General features: G+C 43.6%; 1 protein-coding gene across 1 annotated transcript in view; it reads right to left on the reverse strand.

Annotated features, from left to right (window-relative positions):
- BRMS1L (BRMS1 like transcriptional repressor) overlaps window positions 1–22,536 on the reverse strand; it is a 35,815-nt gene extending 13,279 nt beyond the window's left edge. Inside the window, exons 1-4 of the mRNA XM_060261872.1 lie at window positions 22,203–22,536; window positions 6,100–6,190; window positions 3,352–3,479; window positions 331–410 (exon numbers count right to left, since the gene is read on the reverse strand). Coding sequence (XP_060117855.1) covers window positions 331–410; window positions 3,352–3,479; window positions 6,100–6,190; window positions 22,203–22,338 — 435 coding nt within the window. The 5' untranslated portion in view covers window positions 22,339–22,536. The remainder of the gene's footprint in view (window positions 1–330; window positions 411–3,351; window positions 3,480–6,099; window positions 6,191–22,202) is intronic.
- Window positions 22,537–24,610: the final 2,074 nt, after the last annotated feature.

Consider the following 24,610-nt stretch of genomic DNA (forward strand, 5'->3'; position numbering starts at 1 on the left):
GTCACACAGAACTTACCACACCACTTGTGAAAGATTCATGCAGATTGTGTTCAGTTAACAATGAGTTATTCAGCTCATATGTTTCCACTGAATGCAAAACAAGCGCCTCATTTTTCTTCATTTTAAAAGCAAACTTCACAAAGATGCTTAAATAGATCACTAAACATATCAACATTTTCAAAAACAAACTAACAATAAACCACTGCTGTGTCATTTTTGTGGATATTCTATGTCCACAAATACTTGCCAGCTATAGAACTATGCATGCTTCCCAACGGTAAATCTCATTGGTTATAAGTAGATGAAAACTCTCTCCAACTAAAACAGTACCTCGCAGTGTTGACGGGAAGCTTGAATTTCACATTCATATTTGTTTTTTACAGACTCTAAACAGAGCTCTCTGTAGATACCTACAAAAAAAATCAGTTTTGTGTAATTTTTTTAAAGGATAGGTAACATATGGCTCACCAACCAGATTTCAACACACCACAGCATTCCCCATTTATTGCTATTTAAAATCTTAATGTCCCATATTTTCAATTGGAAAAAAATCCAATTCTGAGGCAGTTTATGCAATCCATTAAAACAATGAGGCTAAAAATAAGCAACTACAGCAGTAAAATGGTTTACTGAAGCCAACAGTAAAAACAGCAAGACTAAAACTGGGCAGAGGTTTGTATTCTATCAATTGCAAGCACAATGGCACTCATGGTTCTTTTTCCTGCCTCTCCCTTAATCCAACTGTACTCCAAAAGCTTTCAAAAGATGGCTGTGGGAGCAACAAGAGCCTCATGAATGCAAATGACATGGGGTAGGGATAACTGCAGTGAGAAAGGACAACACAGCCCCTCCTCACTTCCACCAATGAAATTTTTTACTGGCACAGCAGTGGCAGGGGGGAGTGAAGGAGATATTTGGTGTAGTGGTTAAGTGTATGGACTCTTATCTGGAAGAACTGTGTTTGATTCCCCACTCCTTCACTTGCAGCTGCTGGAATGGCCTAGGGTCAGCCATAGCTCTTGCAGAAGTTTTATTTGAAAGGACAGTTTCTGTGAGAGCTCTCTCAGCCCCACCCACCTCACAGGGTGTCTGTTGTGGGGGAGGAAGGTAAAGGAGGTTGTAAACCGCTCTGAGACTTTGAGATTCAGAGTGAAGGGCAGGGTATAAATTCAATATCTTCAATATAGAGAACGGAGATATTGATAAACCGCCTATGTTATAAAATTTTTCCTATAGCACCTAATATTTAGTTTTTTTAATTGTTTATATATGTTATGCTTTTAAATTGTTTATATATGTTTTTATGCTTATAATTGTAATTTAAATTTCTTTTTATCATGACTGTTAGCTGCCCAGAGTCCACTTGAAGAGTGGGCAGCATATAAACGTAAATAAAATAAAAAAAATTTCTTCTCCAATTGATCCTGATCACTGCAACCTGCCCCCAGCAATGCTTCCTGCTGTTCTGCCCACAAAGCTCCTGCAACTTCCAGCAACAATTTTTTTTCAAATCTCTCACAGGGCTGCTGGCGAAAGATAATTCTTCTGCTTGCATTTCTGCCTACAACCCAAAGTGAACAAGTCAGTAAAAGGCTTAGAAAATGTGTCTTCTGTCTGAGGCATAGAAGGCATTTGGAATACGGCCCAGCACTAGCAACCAACCATCTACAACTTACTAAAAAAGGAAAAGAATAATGATTCTAAGAAGTCACAAAAAGCAATGAAAAATAATAAAACTTGCCTCTCATTTTTCTTTTCTACAAACTTTCATCCAAACTCCACTGAAATGTCTCCACTAGTTTGAGATAGCATCACACCTTGCTTGAGCACTGCTTAGTCCTATAGATTCTATCAATACAATACATGAAGAAGAAAAGAAGAGATTGGATTTATACTCCGCCCTTCACTCAAAGTCTCAGAGAGGCGAGGCTTACAATCTCTTTTCCCTTCCTCTCTCCACAACAGATACCCTGGGAGATAGGTGGGGCTGACAGAGTTCTGAGGGAGCAGCTCTTTCAAGAACTGTGACTGACCCAAGATCACTCAGCAGGTGCATATGGAGGAGTGGGAAATCAAACCCATTTCTCCCAGTCTGGAGTTCACACACTTAACCACTACACCCAATTGGCTCATGAAGAATGCTTGCTATCTTTACGTACTTGACAAACTCAAATTATTATACAAACCCAAAACTGGATACATTCTAATGTAATCTCCAAATAAGGCCACATGCTCCATGCAACAGGCTAAAGAAATATAAGACTTGAACCATCAAACAAAAAGCTGTACTCAACTAAGATTATTTTTAAAGATTATAGCTTTCCAGCCATAGTCCACATGGACATAAATATAAAATACACAGGATCATGCAGTTTGCAACAAATCTTCAAATCCCCTTTCGAAGCAGCCCCTTGCATTGTCTAACACATCCGCTCCCAAACTTGCAGTAGTAATCTATAAAGCCATGACAGAAAGCAGTACGGGGTAGTGGGATAAGAAACTGGTGTACATACACTGGCATGTCAGCTGCCTCAAGGGTAACTATGAGCTGCAGTCCCTGACAGTAGCTACAGTGCAGTGGCCTTTTCAGTCAATTTTCCTTTCAAAACTTCCCCCTCCCACTGGGCTCCAGAACTGCTTTTTTTAACTGATTTTTCTAAAAAGGGGTTGAAAAAAATTGATGCATGTTGATGAAAATGAAACCACATGCCACAGTACACAGGTTATCTTACTAGGTGGACTGAGAGCAGCATTTACAGTAGTTAGAGTGTTTTATTAAGATATGCAGACTCAGGTTTGAATCCCTACTCTACTTTCGAAGCTTACTAAGTGACCTTGGACCAGTTACTCTCAGCTCAATCATACCTCACATTGTAATTTTTGTAAGGATAAAATGGAGGAGGGGAGAAAAATATGGTATATATGAATAAGTTTTAAAAGCTAATTTCAATCAAGACTGCAGACAAAGTTGATTTCAAATGTCCACAGATGATCACAGGTTATTTCCTAGCAAAACTGGATACATGCATATTTGATAAAACTCTCCCAAATCCTTCCAAATTTAGTAACAAGCTTTCATGAGGACTAAGGCAGCTGCAAGACTGTGGTTTAGTGGCCTTCAAAGGAACTAGAAAGATGCATGTTAAACTGCACAAACAAGAAGACTCTATCCCACTGCAGGGCTCCAAACACTACCATCATCCAGCTACAGGGCTGAGAACTCCTTATTTGAGTTAGGCATTCAAGAGTTAAATACTAGCATATCTAAATGTTTTCCTTAACATTTTACTTCTACCCAGACCCTGCAGGATATAGCTAATTGAGTCGACAGCAACCACTTCATGCTCTTACCTGCCACTTTTGTTCGGATTTGCATGTTTTCTTGCAGAGCTGCCAGTGGTTCTAAATACTCTGGTGCTTTTCCCGCTATGACCTCCTGCAGTTTTGCATCCACTTGGCTTAATCTCTCTTTGTAAAGTCTTAACATAATGAAGATGGAGTGCATTATATTAAAAAACATGCAGAGAACATTGTATAATAACATTTCTAAAAATCCTTTCACCAGTCATCAGTGGTCACAACCCAACAAACAGTTAAGCCTGTCAACTACAATGAAATCAACTAGACTTAAAACATATTAACCTGTACACCAAATTATGGCCAATTCATCATTTAGATGTTATTTGTCTTCTCCGCATGCTTCCAAATTGTAACTTTAACAGCTGAAGACAAAGGATTCATCTAGGATTTTCTTCTAATAGCCCAAATCCATACAAAGTGTTGCGGGACACAAACCTACTTGATAGCAATTTATTTACATGATTTATTAAGGGTATGGTAGTTGTAGAATTGGCAAACTGGGGCAGAACAGGGGCCACAGTAACCACATGCCACGGTACACAAGTTATCTTATTAGGTGGACTGACAGCAGCATTTATACATAAAACTCAGATGGACAGCAAATGCAAAGGAGAAGCAAAGAAATGCAAAAAATCAAGAGAGGCTCACCTTTAAAAAATTGTCCTTTAACACTCATTACCATGTCACTGTTAAATATTTCTATGCCAGCAAAACTAAGGAATTCAACCTTTATATTGGAATATATGTTGCAGCACATACAGTTGGAAGTTCCTGTTTCCACCATATCCCAGTGCCATAGTGGTGTTTTCCTCTACCTTCAGCCCTTAGCTTAGTGATAAAGCCTATCCTTTGCATGCATAGGGTTCTAGCTTAATCTCCAGCGCCTCCCACTAAAGAATCTGAAGTACCTGGTAATGGAAAAGATCTTTCCTTGCCTGAGAACCTGAAAGGCACAGCTAGTCACAGCAACCAACTCTGAACAGGTTGTAGCATGAGGAATTTTCATATATCCACCAAAAGCCCAAGTAGCTACACTGTCTGGGAAAGGTCTGCTTTTTGTGCACAGTTTAGAATGACAACTAGGAGTTATTAGGTTTCAGGTCTATTTCTACGGAATTGTAAACCCACTTTAATCTGGAAAAGCTAAAAAAAATCTCAATACACATTGCAGAACTGGACCTTGTATGAGCCTTACACTGGGACTGTGATGGACTGTACTTTTTTTAAAAGCTTAGAAGTGCCGTACAAACAGATAAAGGATTGTGAAGGGTTACTTCTTCACAGAGCCAGAGAGCCTTGAGTGACAGGCTATTCCAAGAGATTAACATTGAGCAGAGAAAGTCTTGAGAGAGAGCTACATGCTCTATCTTGACTGAGTTGAGTACTGACAGTCTGATCTCAGCCCCAGCTAAGAGTTGAGTATTGACAGTTTCTGAATTCAGTCCTGACTGAGAGCAGTTTAACACAGACAGGAGAACTGGGGGAAATTTGGCAAGGAAGTTTGGGAAGTAGGTAAAGACTCCCATTTGGGCCAAAGAAAGTGGATAGATCATGTAGTAAGAAGAGAACTTCCCTACCCAGTCAAACAGGAATTTAGCTCTGAAGAATGGAATAGCTTAAGAAACTTTCATTAGCATGAAGTACAAGAACTAAAGTCTGTGCATGTACTGGTTTTACCTCAGAGTTATCTATATTGAGTTACTTCGGAAATTTCAGCCCCTGGATTTTACCAGACCTTTCCCCTCTATGTTAAATAAAACATTTTGTTTATCTGGGATATAAACTGCCATTTAATTTGTATAAGTGAAAGGGGGCTCCTATTCCTAGGTTGAGCAAACAGCCAAAGTAGTATACTGTGACAGAGTGGGATAGCCAGAATTCTTCAGGGAATAAGAAAACAGACAACTAGGATGGCTCAGTCAAAAAAGGGAAGATAAAATGGAGGAAAAATCTTGCCTCTAAGGGAGGGAAATAGACAGGGGTATCAATTTTAAAAATAAAATATCAAGAAAAAGCACAGGGATCACAGCAGAAACTAAAAATATATAAAATGCTCTGAACCTAAGAAAACATTAAATGGTTGGGCTTCTCTCCGCCCCCCCCCCCCCCACCCCACTCCCAGGTCTACTCAGATTGGCAATGGCTCTCCAGTGTAATATCCCCCTTTAGCTGTGGGTTCCCAGGTTAGAGTACTAGGCGCCAGTATTCAGGTCCATTCAGCAGACAAGCTGGCTCCAAGTATCAAGCCTTTATTTGCAAGGAGATAACTCCAGTAACCAACAGCTTCAAATGGCCATACAAACGCTGGAAAGGGAAACTACCTGAGCTCCATTCCATTGAAATACATTGCAACACAGTCAAAGTCACAAGAAAAACATGGAATGTAAAACTCCCAGACCTTAATGGAAAATCCATTCCACTTTTTCTTTGCAGCTTTGCAAGCCCAGAAAAGCTTCCTGATGAAGCAGGCAAAGACAAGGCAGGCAGAAGGTACTGGGAACTTCAGCAGCCTCAGAGCATTAAAGGGAGAGGACAGGAGGGGAAGGATGGGGGAGAAATGAGTCCCAGGCCTGATTAAAGTCCTGAGTGGGCCAGTTGCATCCCTCAGGTCATAAGTTTGACACCCCTGGCTTATAGCTTCTTATTGGATTTTTTAATTTTTACATTCCTTTATAAGCTGCCTTGGGACCTCTTCCAGTGGAAAAATGTGATAAAAGAGACTTAAAAATAAATACTTACTGATCTTTAAGGTCTGTAAACTGTTTTTCAAGATTGGACATCTCATCTAAACATTCCATTCTTCTCCTTTCACAGTCCTCATCATCCATTTCTGAGAAGGGAATTAAGAATGCATCAGAACAACAGGTTCTTCTCATCCAATCTGTTCCACAAAACTTAACATCAAGATAAAGTTATTCAGCAAAATGAAGTCACTTGTTAGTGCTCTAAATGCAGAAGCTTCATCAGTCTTTTTATGCTGCTGGAAAACACAGACAACCAAAATGAAAGCTTTACTTTACTTTACTTTATTCGATTTATATCCCGCCCTACCCCACCGAGGTGGGCTCAGGGCGGCTTACAACAATAAAAGCTAACAGAGGTCGATTTAAATACGATTAAAATTATACAATAAAATACATAAAAACCTAAAAATACATAAAACTCACATCGATATACACTATGCTACTATTCCTTAAATCAGTCCTTCAAATTTCCAATATTCAGTAATCTGATGTTTAAGATTTAATATTCAGGCATTCTGCTCACATTTAATTATATGCCAACCGGAAGCTGTTTCCTTTTGTTTCCTTTTGTTCTATTTTTGTCTTGTTTCCTTTATGAGATTGCTCAAATTTATTCTGTATCTTAAAGACAACTCTGCTAATATTTTAACATATTGTCAAACAAGGATCATGTGATACACTGGTTGAAGCATTGAACCTAAGACCTGGGAGAACTGGTTCAACTCTCCACTCAGCCCTGAAGCTTATGTGGTGGCCTTAGAACAGTCATTCCTTCTCAGCCTGAAACCCACCTCAGATTTGCTGTGAAGAAGAAAATTGTATACCCTCAACTGACTGGAGCAAAGGTGGGATAAAAAGTGGACTAAATACAAGATCTGAAGTAATTAAACATAAAGTTGATAACAGCACAACTTTCACGTACCAGAATATCTTTTTCTTTAAACTTGACAACAGCTTAGTTTGTATCCTAGAGAACTGTAACCTTGATGGGACTTGTACTTGTGGGCTAATGAAACATATGCTGCTCCTTTGCAAGGGTGTTAGACTGGTTTACACGAAACATGGTACAAGCGCAGATTGCTATGGCAGAGTGCTTTTGTCCTATTCAGGTCCACATAAGAGTAATACTACTCTACACGGACCCACAGAAGAGTGCAGTAGATAACTTTACCAGAATAACCAAATATGGCACAGGCTATGGCTGATTACTTCACAAAATTGTCATTTCATCAACTGTATATCACTAGTGGAATAGGTAATCTCAAATGTCAAGTTCTACAGCAATTGTTTGGGTGCGTAGAAGCCCTCCCTTTAATAGAAGTATGAAAGCCAATTCAACCTGAGATAATCGCTTTTACTATTTCTTGCATAAGAATTGAATTCTTGTATGATTCAGGTGGATAGCCGTATTGGTCTGAAGAGGAAGTGTGCATGCATACAAAAGCTCATACAGTGAATAAAATTTTGTTAGCCTTAAAGATGCCACTGGACTCATATTCTAGATGAGTTGTATGTTATAATGTAGAACTATTTGAATATATTGGGAAGAGGAAGTGTGATACAATCTGGGATGCATAATAAAAGTGCAGATTCATCAAAGTTCTTAACCTGAAGCCGCTTTCACACATACTGAATAATGCACTTTCAATGTACTTTGCAAGTGGAATTTACTGTGTGAAATGAAAAATCCATATGCAAACAATTGCTAAAGTGCATTAAAAGTGCATTATTCAGCATGTGTGAAACAACAACAACAACAATTTTTATTTGTATTCCGTCCTCCCCGCCGGAGCAGGCTCAGGGCGGCTAACAGCATAGTTTCATACATTGGTCATACAAATATTAAATATAACTACATTGACAGTTTAATTAAAATTCTGATTAAAATTCTAAAATTAATAAAATTAATGAAATATACTAGTGCTATGATACTAGTGAAATATACTAGTGAAAGCGACTCTGATGTAGTGTGCTCCTACTTTTTAAAAACCTTTCTATCTAATTCTTAACATGGCTTCAGAGCACAGATGAAAAAATCCACACAATAGGGCCTGATACAGAATGGGGAGATGTTTCTACAAATGTATTTATTTATTTATAATTTAGATTTATATACCACCCTTCTCTGAATTCACAGAGCTCAGGGTTTGGGTGACCCAAGGTTTGAAGATAATCTTATTTTTAAAAAAGAGAATACGTAACTTTTAAAATACCAAGATTTTGTGTGACTATCCTCAGGCTTGCAGAAAAATTTTAAAAAGGGGAGAGGATGAGTACCCCTACAAGAAATGAAGCAACACATGAAGGACAACTCCCTCACCAGAGAGTCACCCAAGATCACAATCAACATTTTTGAAAAAGTAAATAAGGAGCAGCCACAAGGAGAACAAAGGTACAGTAGATGTTGAGATGGGAAGAAGTTTGAGTTAGAAAGGGATTGTCTCTCTTCCATGAATTCTCATGGGGGATTATCTGACTCTCAAAGAAGAAAAGCATCAGGGCAAAAAAGAAGGGTTTTTTAAAGGTAGGATCTTCCAGCATACTTCAGAAGCCTTTTCCACTGGCAAGAACCCCCTCATCCACCCCATTCTGTCCCTTTCTCTACTTTGGTGCACGGTACATCCACACACAGGACATGCAGTTTACAAAGATGCAAGAAACTTAATAATTTGGGGAGGGGCTATGACTTAGTGATAGAGTATCTGCGTTGTATTCAGAAAATCCAGGCATCTTGAATTAAAACAATCACAGGCCTTTAAAAGAATAGCTTTGAACAAGTTAACAGAAAAAGTAATTCCTCCACTTTCAACTCTTGGAGATAGTAGCACTATTACCTGACCCAAAGGTAACAGATGAAGTTTAGATTTAAAAAAAAAAAACAGGTCAGAACTGCACCACAAGTCACATAGGCAGTGAGAGCTTCTGGTACTCAAGGATCAGAGGCCTCTGGCCTGGCTTCACCATAGTCAAGCCTACCAGCCATGCCCTTGCTGTGCTGTTGCCTTGGGTTATTTAAAGCATTGATGCCCCCATTCTTCAACCAAAAAGTTATTGGGGCAGCTTACTTTTAAATCTATTTTTAAAGTCTATAAAAACAAAAACAAACACTTTATAAAACAGCATAGGGTAAAATATGTACAAGGTCAGCTGTAAGAGGCACTTAGAGCAGGAGTGCACAACTCAACCAATTACAGGGCTCATAATGGATCCTGACTGGAGCTAAGTGGGCTGCCCTGTGGTATCACCCAACTTCATTAGGACTCACACAACTGTTAAGGGAAGATCAGAACACAACCTTTCAGCTGCTCTGCTGTAAAGTCAGAGTCAGCATTCTGATCTCTTCCCCCAAAGGAGGGGAGACTTCTAAACTTCATCCTAGAATAGGACTATGACAGAAAGTGGCAGGCATACATAGGATTGCCAACCTCCAGGTGGTGGCTGGAGATCTTACAAATGATCTCCAGGCAACAGAGATAAGTTCACCTGGAGAAAATGGCTGCTTTCAAAGCTGGACTCTATGGCATTATAGCCCACTGAAGACTCTCCCCACCCCTGAACTCCACCCCTTCAGGTTCCATCCCCCAAATCTCCAACCAGGAGTTGGCAACCCTAGGCATACCAGTAGTAGATAGGGGTACCCTATAATCATCAAGCCGCATACCAAAGTGACAGCTGCCCTCCCACACACACACACACACAAAATGAATACCGGCTGTTTCCTATGGGGGACTGAGGCAACTGTCCCTGATGGGAGGCTAGGGATCCACCCAACCAACAAATGCCAGATGTTTTCTATGTGGGGGAAAAAGAGGGGTCAGCCTATGCTTTTGGTGTAGCCTGCTTCATATTGTTTGGGGAAAGCATGTTTAGCAACACAGATGTTATTTAGAGAATTGTGGAGAAGCAACTGTTCAAAGCTGACATAGTTTGGAGAGGAGACATACCCAATGGATAAAATGATGGCTTTAAACTGAACACAGCTAACCTTATACCAGTAACATATCCCTTTAACATCAGGTTGCGTGTCGATACAACTGTCTGGGGACTCAGTAATGCCATAGAGTTTTGCATGAATCCTAGATCCTTGGTTTGCCAGCCCCCACAGTTACTTGTTGAGAGGATGCTGTTGTGTGTGTAAAATGGTAGCTATTTTTGCACTGGTTTGTGTTTGCAATGGGTAAGCTTTTCAAAAACAGGTGCCTTGTAATTCTAGGAGATCCCCAACTCAGAGGTTGGCAACTCTAATGCCGGGCATCTGTGCAAAAGCTGTGCTTTGGGGGGAAAAGTATGTTGGGGGTGTTAAAGGTTTTTCAGTGTCTATCTGTGTGGGGGGGAAGTGTTGCAAAACAAGCATGACTAGTTCTGCCATCCATTCTAATAACACTGCCCCATTAATTATTAATTGCAAAAACCTATAGTTTCTTATTCACGCTTTTCCAACATTAAATCCTATTTTTCTAGCATTTCAGCAGCCTGTTCTCAGACGATTATGAAGACTGCCTCTTGTTCTCTGCAAGCACTCAGGGAGGTTGCCAGACTGGAGAAAGACAGGTTGCTTACCTGTAACTGTAGATCTTCGAGTGGTCATCTGTGCATTCACACTCATGGGATAGAGCGCCTGTGCCGATCCCCGAATCGGTATCTGAAAAGCCCGGGATTTTTCTGCGCTCGGCGCCAATGGGCATGCACAGGCGTCCCAGTATGCATGCTCACCGGTGCCAGCGCAAGGATCCCGTCAATTCCTTCCTGACCGCTGGAAGCCCCTACTGGAGGGAGACTGTCAGCAGTGGGGAAGGAGGGCGGGTAGTGTGAATGCACAGATGACCACTCGAAGATCTACAGTTACAGGTAAGCAACCTGTCTATCTTCTTCGTGGTCTCTGTGCTTCACACTCATGGGAGATTAGCAAGCAAGACATACCTGGAGGTGGGAAGACGGTCAACTGGAAGAAACAGCTTGCAGCACCGCAGTTCCCAACCGAGTCCTCTGCTGAGCATGCACGTCCAGCGCGTAGTACTTCATGAAGGCATGCGGAGAAGACCAGGTGGAGCCTTGCAGACATCAGTCAGGGACATGCCTTTCAGGAACACCACTGACGTAGCCATCGCTCTTGTGGAGTGTCCACGAATAGGCCCAGGTAACGGCTTCTTTGCCAACAAATAACAGAGTTTAATAGTCTCAGTGAGCCATTTTAAGAGTCTCTGAGACGAAATCCTGGAACCTAACTTGGGAGCAGCATATGAAACAAAAAGCTGCTTGTCCTTATGAAAACTCTTTGAACGGTTCAAATAAAACAACAGAGCACGCTTTACGTCCAAAGCATGCAATCTACGTTCCTCATCCAAGGAAAGTGTAGGGGAAAAAGTGGGCAACCAAACCTCTAAGTTGAGGTGGAACTGGGAGACCACCTTAGGAAGAAAAGTAATGTCCGGAGCTAAAGAAACTCCAGCCTCCCAAAAAACAAGATAAGGATAATCACAACGCATCGCCGTGAGCTCCCCTATACGACGTGCTGATGTGATAGCAACTAAAAATGCAGTTTTCCATTATAGGAGCTGCAAAGAGCACGTGGCCATCGGCTCAAAGGGGCGACGAGTTAGTTTGTCCAGCACTAAAGCTAAGTCCCACAACTGCGGGGGTGATCTTGATGGTGGATGCAGCCTAAACAAACCCCTCAAAAACTTTTTGGAATGAGGGTGCGCAAAAACAGAATATCCCTCCACTGGATCATAAAAAGCAGATATTGCTGCCAAATACACCTTAATGGAGGAAAAAACAAGGCCAGCATCCACTAGGGATAACAAAAAATCAAAAATTACTGACAACCCCACCCTCCTAGGTGAGACTGAAGGGTCAACTACAAACTGAGTGAATTTCCGCCACTTCCTGTCATAGGAAGCGCGGGTGGAAGGTTTTCTACTGTTCATGAGGACTTGCTGGACTCTGTCAGAGAACCCCAAGGGTCGATGAGCCACGCTGTCAGCTTCAGGTGGGGCACGTTGTGATGGAGTACGTGACCGCCCTGAGCTGATAGAAGTTCCGGTTCTGCCAGAAACTGGTAGAAGACCCCCCTCGACAGTTAGAGCAGGATCAAGAACCAGTTCTGGTGAGGCCACCAGGGAGTCACCAGGATGCAGCATGGTCTCTCTCTTGCTATCTTGTTGACCACCTTCATCAACAACGGCAGAGGCGGAAACATGTAGAGGAACCGACCCTCCCAAGGAAGCAGGAGACCATCTCCCAGTGACGCTGGATCTGCTCTCCCTCTGGAACAGAACATGGGGCATTTCTTGTTCTCAGCCGTAGCGAAGACATCCAGCTGTGGGTACCCCCAAAGCTGGAATACAGGCTTCAGAAAACGCCACTGCAGTTCCCACTCGTGTGGGGAAGCCCCACCCCTGCTGAGGGAGTCTGCCTGTATGTTGAGGACCCCTGAAAGATGTGCAGCGTTCACAAAGATGTCGTATTGTAGACACTCCGACCAGAGGTCCATCGCCAATGCACAGAGCCGGCGAGAAACTGTCCCTCCCTGCCTGTTGATGTAGCTAGCACAGGGCAGTGGTATTGTCCGTGAGTAATGCTACAATCTTCCCTGCCACCAAGGGGCAGAAAGAGCATAGGGCAAAATGAACCACCAGCAGTTCTAGGTAATTTATGTGGCACTGTGTCAGTTTTGGCGGCCAAGGGCCCCCCAAACACAGACCTTCCATGTGGGCCCCCCAACTTCACAAGGAAGCATCTGTTGTGATAGTCACAGTGGGAGGCAGGAGATGAAAGGGAGCTCCCTGACAGATGTTGTTCTCCGACTCCCACCACTGTAGCGTCTGAAGAGTCATGGATGGGATGACGAACCTCTTTCGAGGTGAGTCACTGAGTGGACGAAAGTGGCGAAGAAACCACAACTGTAGGCCTCTCATCCTCAGTTTCGCTAAAAGTAGCACGCTTGTCGTCGCCGCCATCAGCCCCAGCAGCTGCTGCGCTGTGCCCCACTTTCGCCTCTGTAGAAGTTGTACCAGACAGATAATGTCCCTCGCTCTCTGCGGAGGCAGGAATGCGCAATGCAGGCTCGTATCCAGCAAAGCCCCTACGAACTGCACTGTCCTTGACGGAGTAAGGTGAGATTTCTCCAAATTGACCTGCAACCCCAAGGTGTCGAGAAGACGTAGAGTGATGGCAATGTGAGTTGACAAACTTTCCCTCGATTTCACCACAAGGAGCCAGTCGTTGATGTATGGAAAGAAGACAACTCCCTGGAGACAGAGATGGGCAGCCACAACGCTCATCATCTTCGTAAACACCCGAGGTGCAGTCAACAGGCCGAACAGAAGAGCCTTGAACTGGAAGTGTTGGGAACCCACTGCAAACTGAAGGGAACGCCTGAACACCAGATGGATGCTGACATGAAAGTAGGCATCCTTGAGGTCCAGGGTCGCCATCCAGTCCCCTTGATTGATGAGGGGCAGGATTGTTTGCAGAGTGGACATTCTGAACTTCTGGCACAGAATAAATTCGTTCAGATTCCGAAGATCCATAATTGGTCTAAAGCCCCTGTCCCGCTTGGGGACCAGAAAGTAACGAGAGTAAAAACCTCCCATCCTGGCCTCCATCTGAACCCTCTCTATGGCTTGTTTCTGTAGGAGGTTGTTCACCTCCACCAGCAAAGGTGGGGAAGGGGGAGTGGTGATTACCACGGATTGGTTCAGAATCTGAACAAACTCTATTTTGTAGCCCTCTTCTATGATGGACAGCGCCCACCTGTCTGTAGAGATCCACTCCCAGGCAGGTAGGAAAGGGCGGAGGCGGATAGATGTAGAACCAGTGGGGACTATGACGCGTGCCACGAGAAAGTCAAAGGCCCTGCTTTTGATTTGCCAGTGGCCTGTGGGAGCCATAACGGTTCCTGTTGTTGCCAGAATATGAAGGCCTACTATCAGGCTGGGCCGAGTGAGGTCTCCATTGCTGCTCAGGTGAAAACTTTTGATATGTCTTCCTGGCCCAGGATTTGTGCCACTGCTTAGCCTTGGGAGCTTTGGAGGTTGCCTGCACACTCAAGTTCCTGGAGGTCTTCAGGCTCTTGTCTATCTCCTGCAGTGCACTATCTGTGGTGGTGCTGAAAAGGCCGTCCCCTTCAAAGGGCAAGTCCTCAACAAAGGCCCTCGTGTCTTGCTGCAGGGCTGTTGACCTTAGCCATGAGTGTCGACAAAGGCACATGGCAGACGTGTGCCTTCGCAGACACATCCACCATGTGCTTTGCTGCAACCAATTGTTGCTTGGCCACAGCAAAGCCTTCTTTCTGCAGCTTCCTGGCAGCAGCCTTTTTGTCTTCACTCAGGGAAGAGAGGAGAGGGGTGAGTTGTTCCCATACGGAGTATTGGTATCTAGCCATGCAAGCAGCATAGTTAGATACCTTTACTCCTAGGGCCCCTGCAGAGTAGACCTTTCTTCCCATATTGTCCAGTTTCTTCCCTTCCTTGTCAGGTGGGGATGAGTGGACCTTACGTGCCTTGGAGGAGGAAGAGACGACGACTGAGTTTGGTTTCGGGTGGGCGAAAAGGAACTCGGCACCCACTTCCTGGACTCTATACATGTGGTCTAGCCTTCTAGATGACACCGGCGTAGAAGATGGTTTCTTCCAGGGCTCCTTGACTGCCTGCAGAATCACTTTGGTGACCGGCAAAGCGATTGCTGTGGATGTGTCCCTTTGCATAATGTCGAAGACATTATCATCCACAACAGGTTGTGGATCCTCTTCAGGTTGCCATCCTCTTCACCAGTTCGCCATAGGACTTCAGATCTTCCGATGGTGAGATAGGAAGATCCTCGGCCGTATGGGACACTGGCGAAGGCTCCAAGGCTCTTTCCTGGTTGTCGGTACCACTCTCAGAGTCCAACGAGAAAGACTCCCTCTGCATGGAGTGCTCGGAGAGGATCGGCGTCGACTCCCGGATGGGTGAACGGGTCGATGCCGATGGCCGCCGATGAGTCTCAGCCGCTGGGGTGGTGCGCCTCTCCGGAGGGATCGATGCCGATGGCCTTCTAGAATGGTGTGAAAGCCTCGACATGTAGGATGCCTCCGATTGCTGATCCCACTCCACAAATACCTTCGGTGGAAACCACTGATATGGTGGGTAAGAGTACGGATAGGTGGGTGGCCACTGACGCTGCTTCCACGGTGGTAGCGGTGGGAAACAGTGTGGTGCCATGGAAGGCTCCAGTCTGCCTCTAGGTTCCATCGGGGTCGATGGGTCCATTGTGGTAGAACCCATTCCAGCCACCGTGCACCTCCAGCCACTCATGCTTCTCCACAGACAGAAAGATGACCAATGCCTCTATCAGGCTGCCGATCTCTTCGCGGGCCCCCCACTCCGCCAGTGCAGTTGCCAAGGTGCCAGTGAACACAAACAGCGCCACTACTTGGCCCCCGTTAAGCCCACCATAAGATTCCATCTGCGCCGCCACACAGCTCAAGTGGGCGGCTGCCCTACCGGGCTCCGGCAAGATTGCTGTGCAGCAAATCGAGTGAAAGAACATCTTCTCATGGCTCTCCAGCTTGTCAGTCACTGTCCGCAGGGTCTTGCCCGTGTGGCTGTGAGACAGCGCCGAACCGCTCAGATAGTGTTGCAAGTAGTTATCCACCAGCTGCATTGTCTCAGCTGTCAGATCGCCCAGCATAGTGACTCTTTGATGACTGCCGATAAATATGTCGGCCCACTCCAACCATGCCCCATACCGCCAGTTCTATACAGATATGGTTTTACAGCCTACTTTCCCCCAATCAGTAAATTTCTTACAAAACAAGAAGCTGACAAATTAAGCATCTGTAATAGATACGGTCATAGAAATGTATTTTATTTTAATGTAGAGGAAGTACTGTTCAAAAGGACATAAAGGTAAAAGAATGATGGGATTACCTACGTGTTTAGACACGGAATATACCTCCCCCCACCTTTCCCTAGCATGATCCTGCAGGAGGCTTTAACGCTGTTGCTTGTGCGTTACTTTGTAATATGTTTATTGTACCCCAACTTAATTCCGGCCTCCCCCATTCCTACCTTTACCCATAATGTTTACCCTCAGCACGTTTGATTTGTAGCCAACTTTATATAATATTACACCCCGCTTTCCTATATAAAATCAAATAGACTCCTGCTATTTCTCACCTCGGCTGCCCTGACTAATTTTAGTCCACCAAGCAAACACTGAAGAAACCTATCCTCCCACAATTGCAATCCACAACCTTTACACCATCACTCCTATCCTGTTCAATAGGTCATACTTACAAGGAAGTGTTTCACTGTAATGTGAAAATAAAGGGAAAAAAGCTTATATGTAATAACCGGCAGTGTCCATTTATTTGGTGTATTTTTATACCATGTTTCTTTGTTGCTCAAAGTGTTTTACAAAAAAGCCATTAGCCAAAAATTGACATGATTAAACATTATTAAAACCAAACCAGGAGAAGGACTTCCTGTGTTGGTGATATTGGATGAGAGAAGAGACGGCCCCTGCCTTCAGCGGGGCATAAGAATGGGACCACTACAGAAAAAATACTTGCTCCGGCTTTTAAAGAACTTTTAAAGAGCTGTTCAGGATTATGTGGGGAAGAGCGTGCACGGTGTTGCACACACCCAATGCTGTCATGGGAGAGTGGGGATTCACACTTAGGTCTCCCTGATCTTTGTCCAACACTCTAATGGCTAAGTTATAAAACAATGAATTTTATGTTGTTAAAATAAGTATTTATTTTATAAGTATTTATTTATTGCATTGGATTTCAGTATTGCATACATCTCAGCTCTTTCCCAGAATTTTTTTTGAAGTGGGAAATGTTTCAAAAGTCGGAATGGCACAAACTGTCATCACTGCAATTGTTTTGTCACCAAAGAAATATGCTCTGTACAGCAAATAACTGGCAATAAAATTAGTATGTTCTGTGCTAGCTGAAGTGTTTCAGCAGTCTTTAGAGGCAGCCCCAAGTAAAGTACATTTTGATAATCTAACCTGGATATGATCAGACTAAGAATAACTATGTCCAGATCCCATATACCAAGAAAGGGGCACTGCTGTCACCCTAGCCAAAGCTGTTTGAAGGTACTACACACTACAGAGAAGATGTCTAAATCTGCAGGTCCAGGTCCAATCACACTTTCAAAGTGTGAAACTACACTTTTAAGGGGCATTCAATTCTATCCAGAATATACTGATTCTCCAGTCCCCAATTAGCTCTATTACTGACCAACAGCATTTTCATCTTATCCACACTGATCTTTTTTTCTTTTTCTTTTTTTTTTTTTTTGGGGGGGGGGGGTTTGCCCCAATTCAGTCTACTGCTAGTTGCAAATAATAATTCAGAACTTCTATCACCTCATCTGAATCTGATGAAAAAAAGACAGAAGTGAGTGTCTCCAGAGGAGAAGGGAAATCCAAAACACTGGCTGAAGCACAACAATGTCACATGGAAGCCAAGATTATATGCGCTGAGATTAGGGTGTGTGGGCTAGTTTGACATGGAGCAAGAGCTCCATGCGGAAGCAATCCTACATAGCATATACATCATTATAGGCTAGGGCTAGTTAATATACCATCACTTATAAAGCATACTACACATAAAGAACAAGGCAACCTTTAATCAGATGCTAGGTAACCTGACTTCAGCTGAACATCAGCACTAGATTAGTTGAGTGAGATATGGCAGACAGAAATACAACTGTCCACATCAGTGGATATCATCACTAGTAAAACCCAGTATTTAATATGCAGGGGGGAAGAGTGCCCCTAAACTCTTGCTACAATGAACACTGGATGGAAGAGGCAAACTGCATTCTCTTAGGACCAAAAGTAGGTTCAAGATACCCCTTTTAGGATTACCATGTTTGGGTAACTGTGTTACCCTGTTGCAGCAAAAAGAAGGAGACTTTTGGCGCTCTGAAGACTCATAAATGTTATTCCAGCATTCATGAACTGAAGCCCACTTCTTCAGATGCAGTGGGCAGATCCTCACCAGGCAGATCTTTTTATGGAGATGATATGAAAACAGCAAACAACAGGGTGAAAAGGTCACAAAGTGCAGGAAGCACAAAATGAAGCATAACTATCTAAAATTAAAATCTAATCATGAAAAATACATTCCTTAGTTTTGCTAAGAGTTGACACCTAGAAGGAGATATAAATACCAAGTCCCTGTGGAACTCAGGGCAGTGGAAGATGTGAAACATCTTGAATTCCAGCTGAGAAGTTTCACACTGGAGTTTTACTCTGACACTTTTTTGAGGGAGAACTATGACTTTTTCAGTTCAGCAATATAAAAGTCCAGGAAGGCAAAGCTCTCCCATTGGTTTGTGAATATTGCCAGTTTTGTTGGATTTCTGTTCATTTTTTTTATTTTGCATACAGACTGAGCGGTATGTTTTGCAAAGACAGCAGAAGAGCATTGTTCACGTACAATGGCATACATCACACTGGAGAATGAGCAAGAGGGTATAGTTGATATTAGCAGGGAGTACCTGGAGTGGACACACTCACAGCATCTGAAGAAATGGGCTTTAATCTCAACCAGTGGGAAACAGGTTTTTCATAACAATTAAGAACTAACTAGTCCTCAAGCGCCATGCTTACTTGCAATCAGGGATCATTTTGTAGAAAAATGCATATGCCACACACCCCTGACATCACCAGGTGTATTAAATTCTATCAACATCTACCTTAAAAAGCTTCTTGAATTATAATTGTCATAATAACACCTTACTCCCATCATACTTTTTAAATTACTTTCTCCTATGTGGCCACAGTGGCATGATGAAGATTTCCATCTGTTTGGTTTATATGTTTCGGTTATTTCCCCCTTTTTTGTGTGGGGAAAAAATATTAGAAAGTCTAATCCATGAAACTTTATGATGGAAACTGGAAAATCTTTAAGGTGCCACAAGACTCCAAGCAAAAAATAATGTTCATGCAATATGTAAGTACCCTATAGAATTCATTGCAACAAAAATAGGGCAATGCCCACTAATTTAGATAGCTTTTAACAAGCATTCGACTTTCTTCTATGAATTCTAACTTGATTAATAGTTAAAAATGAAACCTCTGTGTTCAAAGTCAGTATACCAATAAGGGAAACCTACAGCAGATGGCCATCATGATTCACTTTTGAGTTTCCCAGAGGCATCTGGCTGGTGACCACTAGAGAAAGAGCAGACTCTGACAGGTCCAAAATCACCCAGTCAAAATCACCCAGTCACCCAAGAAGCTGGGTCTGGCAGCTCTGAAATGCCAACTGCCACGTCACACCGGTTGTCATAGGAGGGTGACCTCAGCAGGGTGTAATGACTCAGAGTATATCATCTTCTCCAAAGGAACGGATATCTGACCATCTGGAGAACAGTTGTAGGGATCTCCAGGCCTCACCCGGAAACTGGCAACAATGGTTCCCCAGGAGGAACTGGCTGGTTTGGGGGGGGTGGAGTCTATGGCATTGTACCTGTCTGGGTTCCCACACTTCCTCAAACCCCACCCTCTCCAGGCTCCACCCTTCAAATCACCAAGAATTTCCCAATCTGGAGTTGGCAATCCCCTCTCCTTCCCAGCCAACCATCAACCTACCTTTATCTCCCCCTCTGACTTCAGTTTTCCATCACCACCCACCCCTTTCTCCACAGTGGGGACCAAAACAGCTTACATTATTTTCCTCTCCTCCTTTTTATCCACACAACCCTATGAGGTAGGTTAGGCTGAAAATCTGTGACTGATTCAAAATCCCCCCAGCCAGCTTCCACAGTAGGAACCTGGGTCTGACAGATCTTGCCCCGAAGTGCTGACTGTCATGTCACAGTGGTTGTCAAAGTTATTGTGGGCTGGAACCATATGTAATATTTCCACTTAAATGTACTTTAAATATGATAATTTTAAGAGATGAACTGGACTCTATTTCTTACATTTACTAAATAACTGTAGCACCATCCACTTCAATGATACATGAATGAAGTATTTAAAACATTTTTAAAGTATTTGAAACATTTTAAAATCATACCAAAAACTTATTATTTCCTTGAGGATCTAATGGAACACCATTTATGACTTTTTACTATATCACTGGAAATATTACTATAACACTGTGTCTTATACCTAAAGAGATATCCAAGACACAGCTGCATGGAGTTACCTAAAATAATTTTCTCTGGAAAGGGCCTCCTCCCCCAGCCTTTTACTGACAGAACCAAGTTTGGCTGTAGGGTTGCCAGGTCCGACTCAGAAAACACCTGGGAACTTTGGGGGTGCAGCCAGGAGACTTTCCCTCCTCCCCCCAAAAATACAACATTGTTCCCTTGAATACAGTCTATTAATTTCCTCATCCCCCACCAGCTGACTGCACTTCCACTAAATGAAAGTGAACACATACTCTCTCACACAAAGCAGCCAAATAAACACAGTTTGCAAGCACACACTTTTGTGATCTCATCAAGGCAATTTACTCAGTGGAGCAATTTACTGACCAGAAGTACTGAATGTAACCATCTGCTGTGTTTCAACCAACTTCTAAAGAATAACAGGAAAATGAAAGCAGAGCAGCTCCAAACAAACAGAGGGTCTCTGTTCACTTGTCTTCCTTTTATACACTCACCAGGAAGATTCAGGAGCCCTCAGCCAATTGGGGGAAGGCTTTCTGTGGCTGTTTCCCTCCCCCCCCCACCCTCAGCCAATGGAATGCAACAGACCTTGATTGATGGCTTGACGAGCCAATGATTGATGCAGCACAATCCCAACCAATCAATGTGCTCCATTTTGCCACCACAAAAAGGAGATGATAGATACATGACAGACAGACAGATAGATAGTGATAAGGAAGGGTAGAGAGTAGAAATGTGTCACGCAGATACATGGAAGAAGGGGTAAATCCATTCAATAGGGCAAATGCAAAACACTTCATATATTTCAGGCTGGGGGAAACAAAAGGTAAAATAGAAACTCGGCCAAGCACATATTGGAGAAAATAAAAGGCAAACCTAGCACAATTATGAGAGAAAATTAGTGATACAATCAACTACTATTCTATGAGAGAAAGGGCTCATATACATCAACACAGTGGCAGCCTGAAATCAGAACCAACTTTATTGCACTTTACAATATTCCCTGCCTGCAGCCAATACTTACCCCAGTTAAACAGCTATGTAGCCATTTATAAGCCTACCCTATTAAAAATAAATTTATGGGGAGATATTATGCTTGCACTCCATTAAAAGCTCTGGCAAACAGAGTAGCCCTGCAGTGCCTCCTAAATGCCTTTAAAGGTGGCAGCCCCCTAAGGCAGCCCATTCCAAGCATACATAGGAATGGACATGAAAGCAGGATCACATCTTTGCACTCCATAGAACCAGACAGCGAGCCACAAAAATCTGCTTCATAGGCAATAAAGGGGGGCGGGGAGAGATCCCTTCTTGACTAGACAGAGTGCTGAAGGCAACAGATTTACATTTTGGTAGGCGGCTGCCTGGAGATAACCGACCAAGTCCCAAGAGAAAAGGAGCTAATCTGCCTTTGCCTCTACCCTCAGTTTGCATGAAAAAGTTTGGGAAAGGAATTATGATCAGCGCAATCCTACGCAATAGCTCCACTCTAAACCCATTGAAATAACGGGCTTAACTCAGCATAGGACTGACATCTCTAGAATAACTCTGTGAGGATTGCACATTCTGTCTCCTTAGCCCAGAAGTGACTCTATTCCAAGCATGACAGACGCAGAAGGAGTTTTGCACGCTACTCTCCTAGTAAGCATGTGAGCAAGGGGGGCGGCGACCTCGGCAGCCAGAAGGGGGCGGGGAAGCCGTGCGGACAGGAGGAGTTTCCTTAGCAGTCTATATGGCCATATTTTAGGATGGGTATCGAAAGACTCTCTCATGTTCCCCCCTCCCACCCCACTTTCTGGTCATAGTCACCCACCCAGAGGATGAGGGCTGGGAGGTAATGCTGGCAGGGGAACAGAAAGCGGCGCACGGGTCTGGCAGAAAAGAGCAAGACAGGGCTGGGCTGCACACCACCCGACCACTCTCCACACCACCCGACCCAGAGCCCGCTTCGCCCCTTCCCTCTCTACCCGGGCAGCACCTGAGCTGTCCCCTTCCTCGGACACGGACGAGCTCTCGGACTCCTCCTCGTCGGAGCTGCTGCCCTCGTTCTCCCCATAGTCCACCTCCATCTCATCGTGGTTGTTCTCTTTCTTCTCCCGGGAATGGACCGGCATTGCTCCCTCGCAGGCACTGGCGAGACCCGCCAGGGACCAGGACGGCCACCGACGCGAGCCAACGCGCCCGAAGCTCCTCCTCAACGAAACCCCGCCATCCTCCCAAACCCCGCACAACCTAACCCCCCTTTTGGCCGCTCATTGGTGGAGGCTACGCCGACTGGGTGGGCTCACCAGCCGGGGCTCTGCGTGACTGGGCTCTCTGTCGCGCGAAGCGTCTTGGGACGTGTAGTCTTTTAGGATGACGGCGGCATGAAGTTGGCAACGGGTGACCAGAAAGAAGAAGCTATTGACTCTTATTGGAAGGCGAGCACACCTCTTTCCAAGACATATAATAAAATCATGAGTGCGTCCTCCTCAGATTCTAAGACAGGCTTCCTATTATAACCAAAATAGTCTTAAGAAAAGACCGAGGGTCCATTTAGACTGCTTTCAACTGAGGCAAGGCAGATGGTTCCATAGACAGGCATGGCATGGCGGCAACAGTATTTCCTTAATGCTTGTTATTTTCCCACCCCAAGCAATTAGTATCCAGAGCAATACTGCCTGTGATTTTAGGAGATTCCATTAAGCTATCATCGTTAATAGCCACTGATAACCTCCATAAATTTGTTAAATCTTCTTTTAAAGTCGTCTTGAGTCACTGCCCATTAGTACGTATTAAGACAATAAATCCCGTATGAAAATCATGTGTTCTGTTAAGAAGTATTTTCCTTCTGTTTTTCCTGAATCTACTGCTAGTTGGACTGGGTCACCCCATATCAACATTATGCACTTGGAGAGGAAAAAGTTCTAGCAGGTCCTTATAGAACAAAATCATATTCCCCTTAAACATCTTATATCTTAAATTATAAATCCCCAAAGGCTTTAGCCAACCCTTTGATCATTGTGTCTACCCTATTCAGCACATTTTGCAATATAATTTTTCCAGTGAGACAACTAGAACTGCACACAGTGTGCCAGATGCAACCTTACAACAAATTAAAGCCCCACAATGTTGGCAGTTTTGTTCTCAGCCCTAATATTCCTAAACACAGAATATGCCTGGTCATGATGAACGGAATGTTTTCTAATCTAGGTAGCTCTCATGTTTCCATCAGTGTATAAATGGCTAGGTTTGGGGAGGGAGTAATGTACATAACTTTACACTTTTTATACTGAAACCTATTGGCTGTTATGTTGTCCGTTCCCCTAGTTCGGACAGGAATATTTGTTATGTTAATATACCACAGTTTTTCTATAATATGGTGGGTTCTATGCAATGATGAGGTGAGGTGGTAGTGATCATAGCTCATTTATTGAATACAATACAGCATAGTATAGGGCTGCCTCAAGACTCAAAACTGGGCCAACCAGGCCAACTATATATACACACAAACTTCTTCTGCTAGTATGCTGTTGGACCATTCAAACCAGCAGGGGGCTCGTGGTTGGAGCAGGGCAGCAGGAATTTGGATCCTACTGCCTATTGTTCCTGAGTCCCCAAGCTCAGTCCTACAGGCTCCAATGAGCCAGGCAAGAACTCCATATAATAGATACAATTCCAACCATATATGCAACATTTTCCATCATAGAACTCAAGGCCAGCATGGTATAGTGGTTAAGAGTAGTGGACTCTAATCCAAAGAACTGGGTTTGATTCCCTACTCTTCCACATGAAGCCTGGGTGAGCTTGGGGTACTCACATTCTCTTAGAGCTCTCTCAGCATCACCTGCCTCACAAGTTGTCTGTGGTGGGGAGAGAAGGGAAGGTGATTGTAAGCTGCTATGAATCTCCTTGAGGTAGAGAAAAATGGGTTGCAAAAAACTCTTTTTCTTCCTCTTCTTCAAGGCTATATAGAATAAAGGTGCAAAGCCTGGTGATACAGCACATGCTTTGCATACAGGAGCTTCAATCCCAGGCATCTCTGTTACTGAGAGGCACTGCCTGATAAAATGGAGTACCCCAGTGCCTAGAGAGAGAGTGAGTCTCCTACTGCTGTTAAACAAAATGGAGTCCAACCAAAAACAGGCCAAGAAAACACTCCATCTAAAAAGTGGAATAGTCAAGAACGTCTAGGATTCTCTGCTTTTAGTTGAAAAGAAGCACACATCCCTGGGCCAGGGAATCTCATGTCTCCAGTAGTTCCTCTGGTGATAGCACAGTTGACAGATCACCAGGCTCACTAGACAAACACCCTCCTAACAGAATTCTGGTTATTGTTCTCAAAATGGCCAGGGAAGACCACCTTAGCACAACATAACACTGGGGTACAGTAATGGCTGGATCTTC

This window comes from Heteronotia binoei, chromosome 21 (genome assembly GCF_032191835.1).
Source record: "Heteronotia binoei isolate CCM8104 ecotype False Entrance Well chromosome 21, APGP_CSIRO_Hbin_v1, whole genome shotgun sequence".
Classification (NCBI taxonomy): Eukaryota; Metazoa; Chordata; class Lepidosauria; order Squamata; family Gekkonidae; genus Heteronotia; species Heteronotia binoei.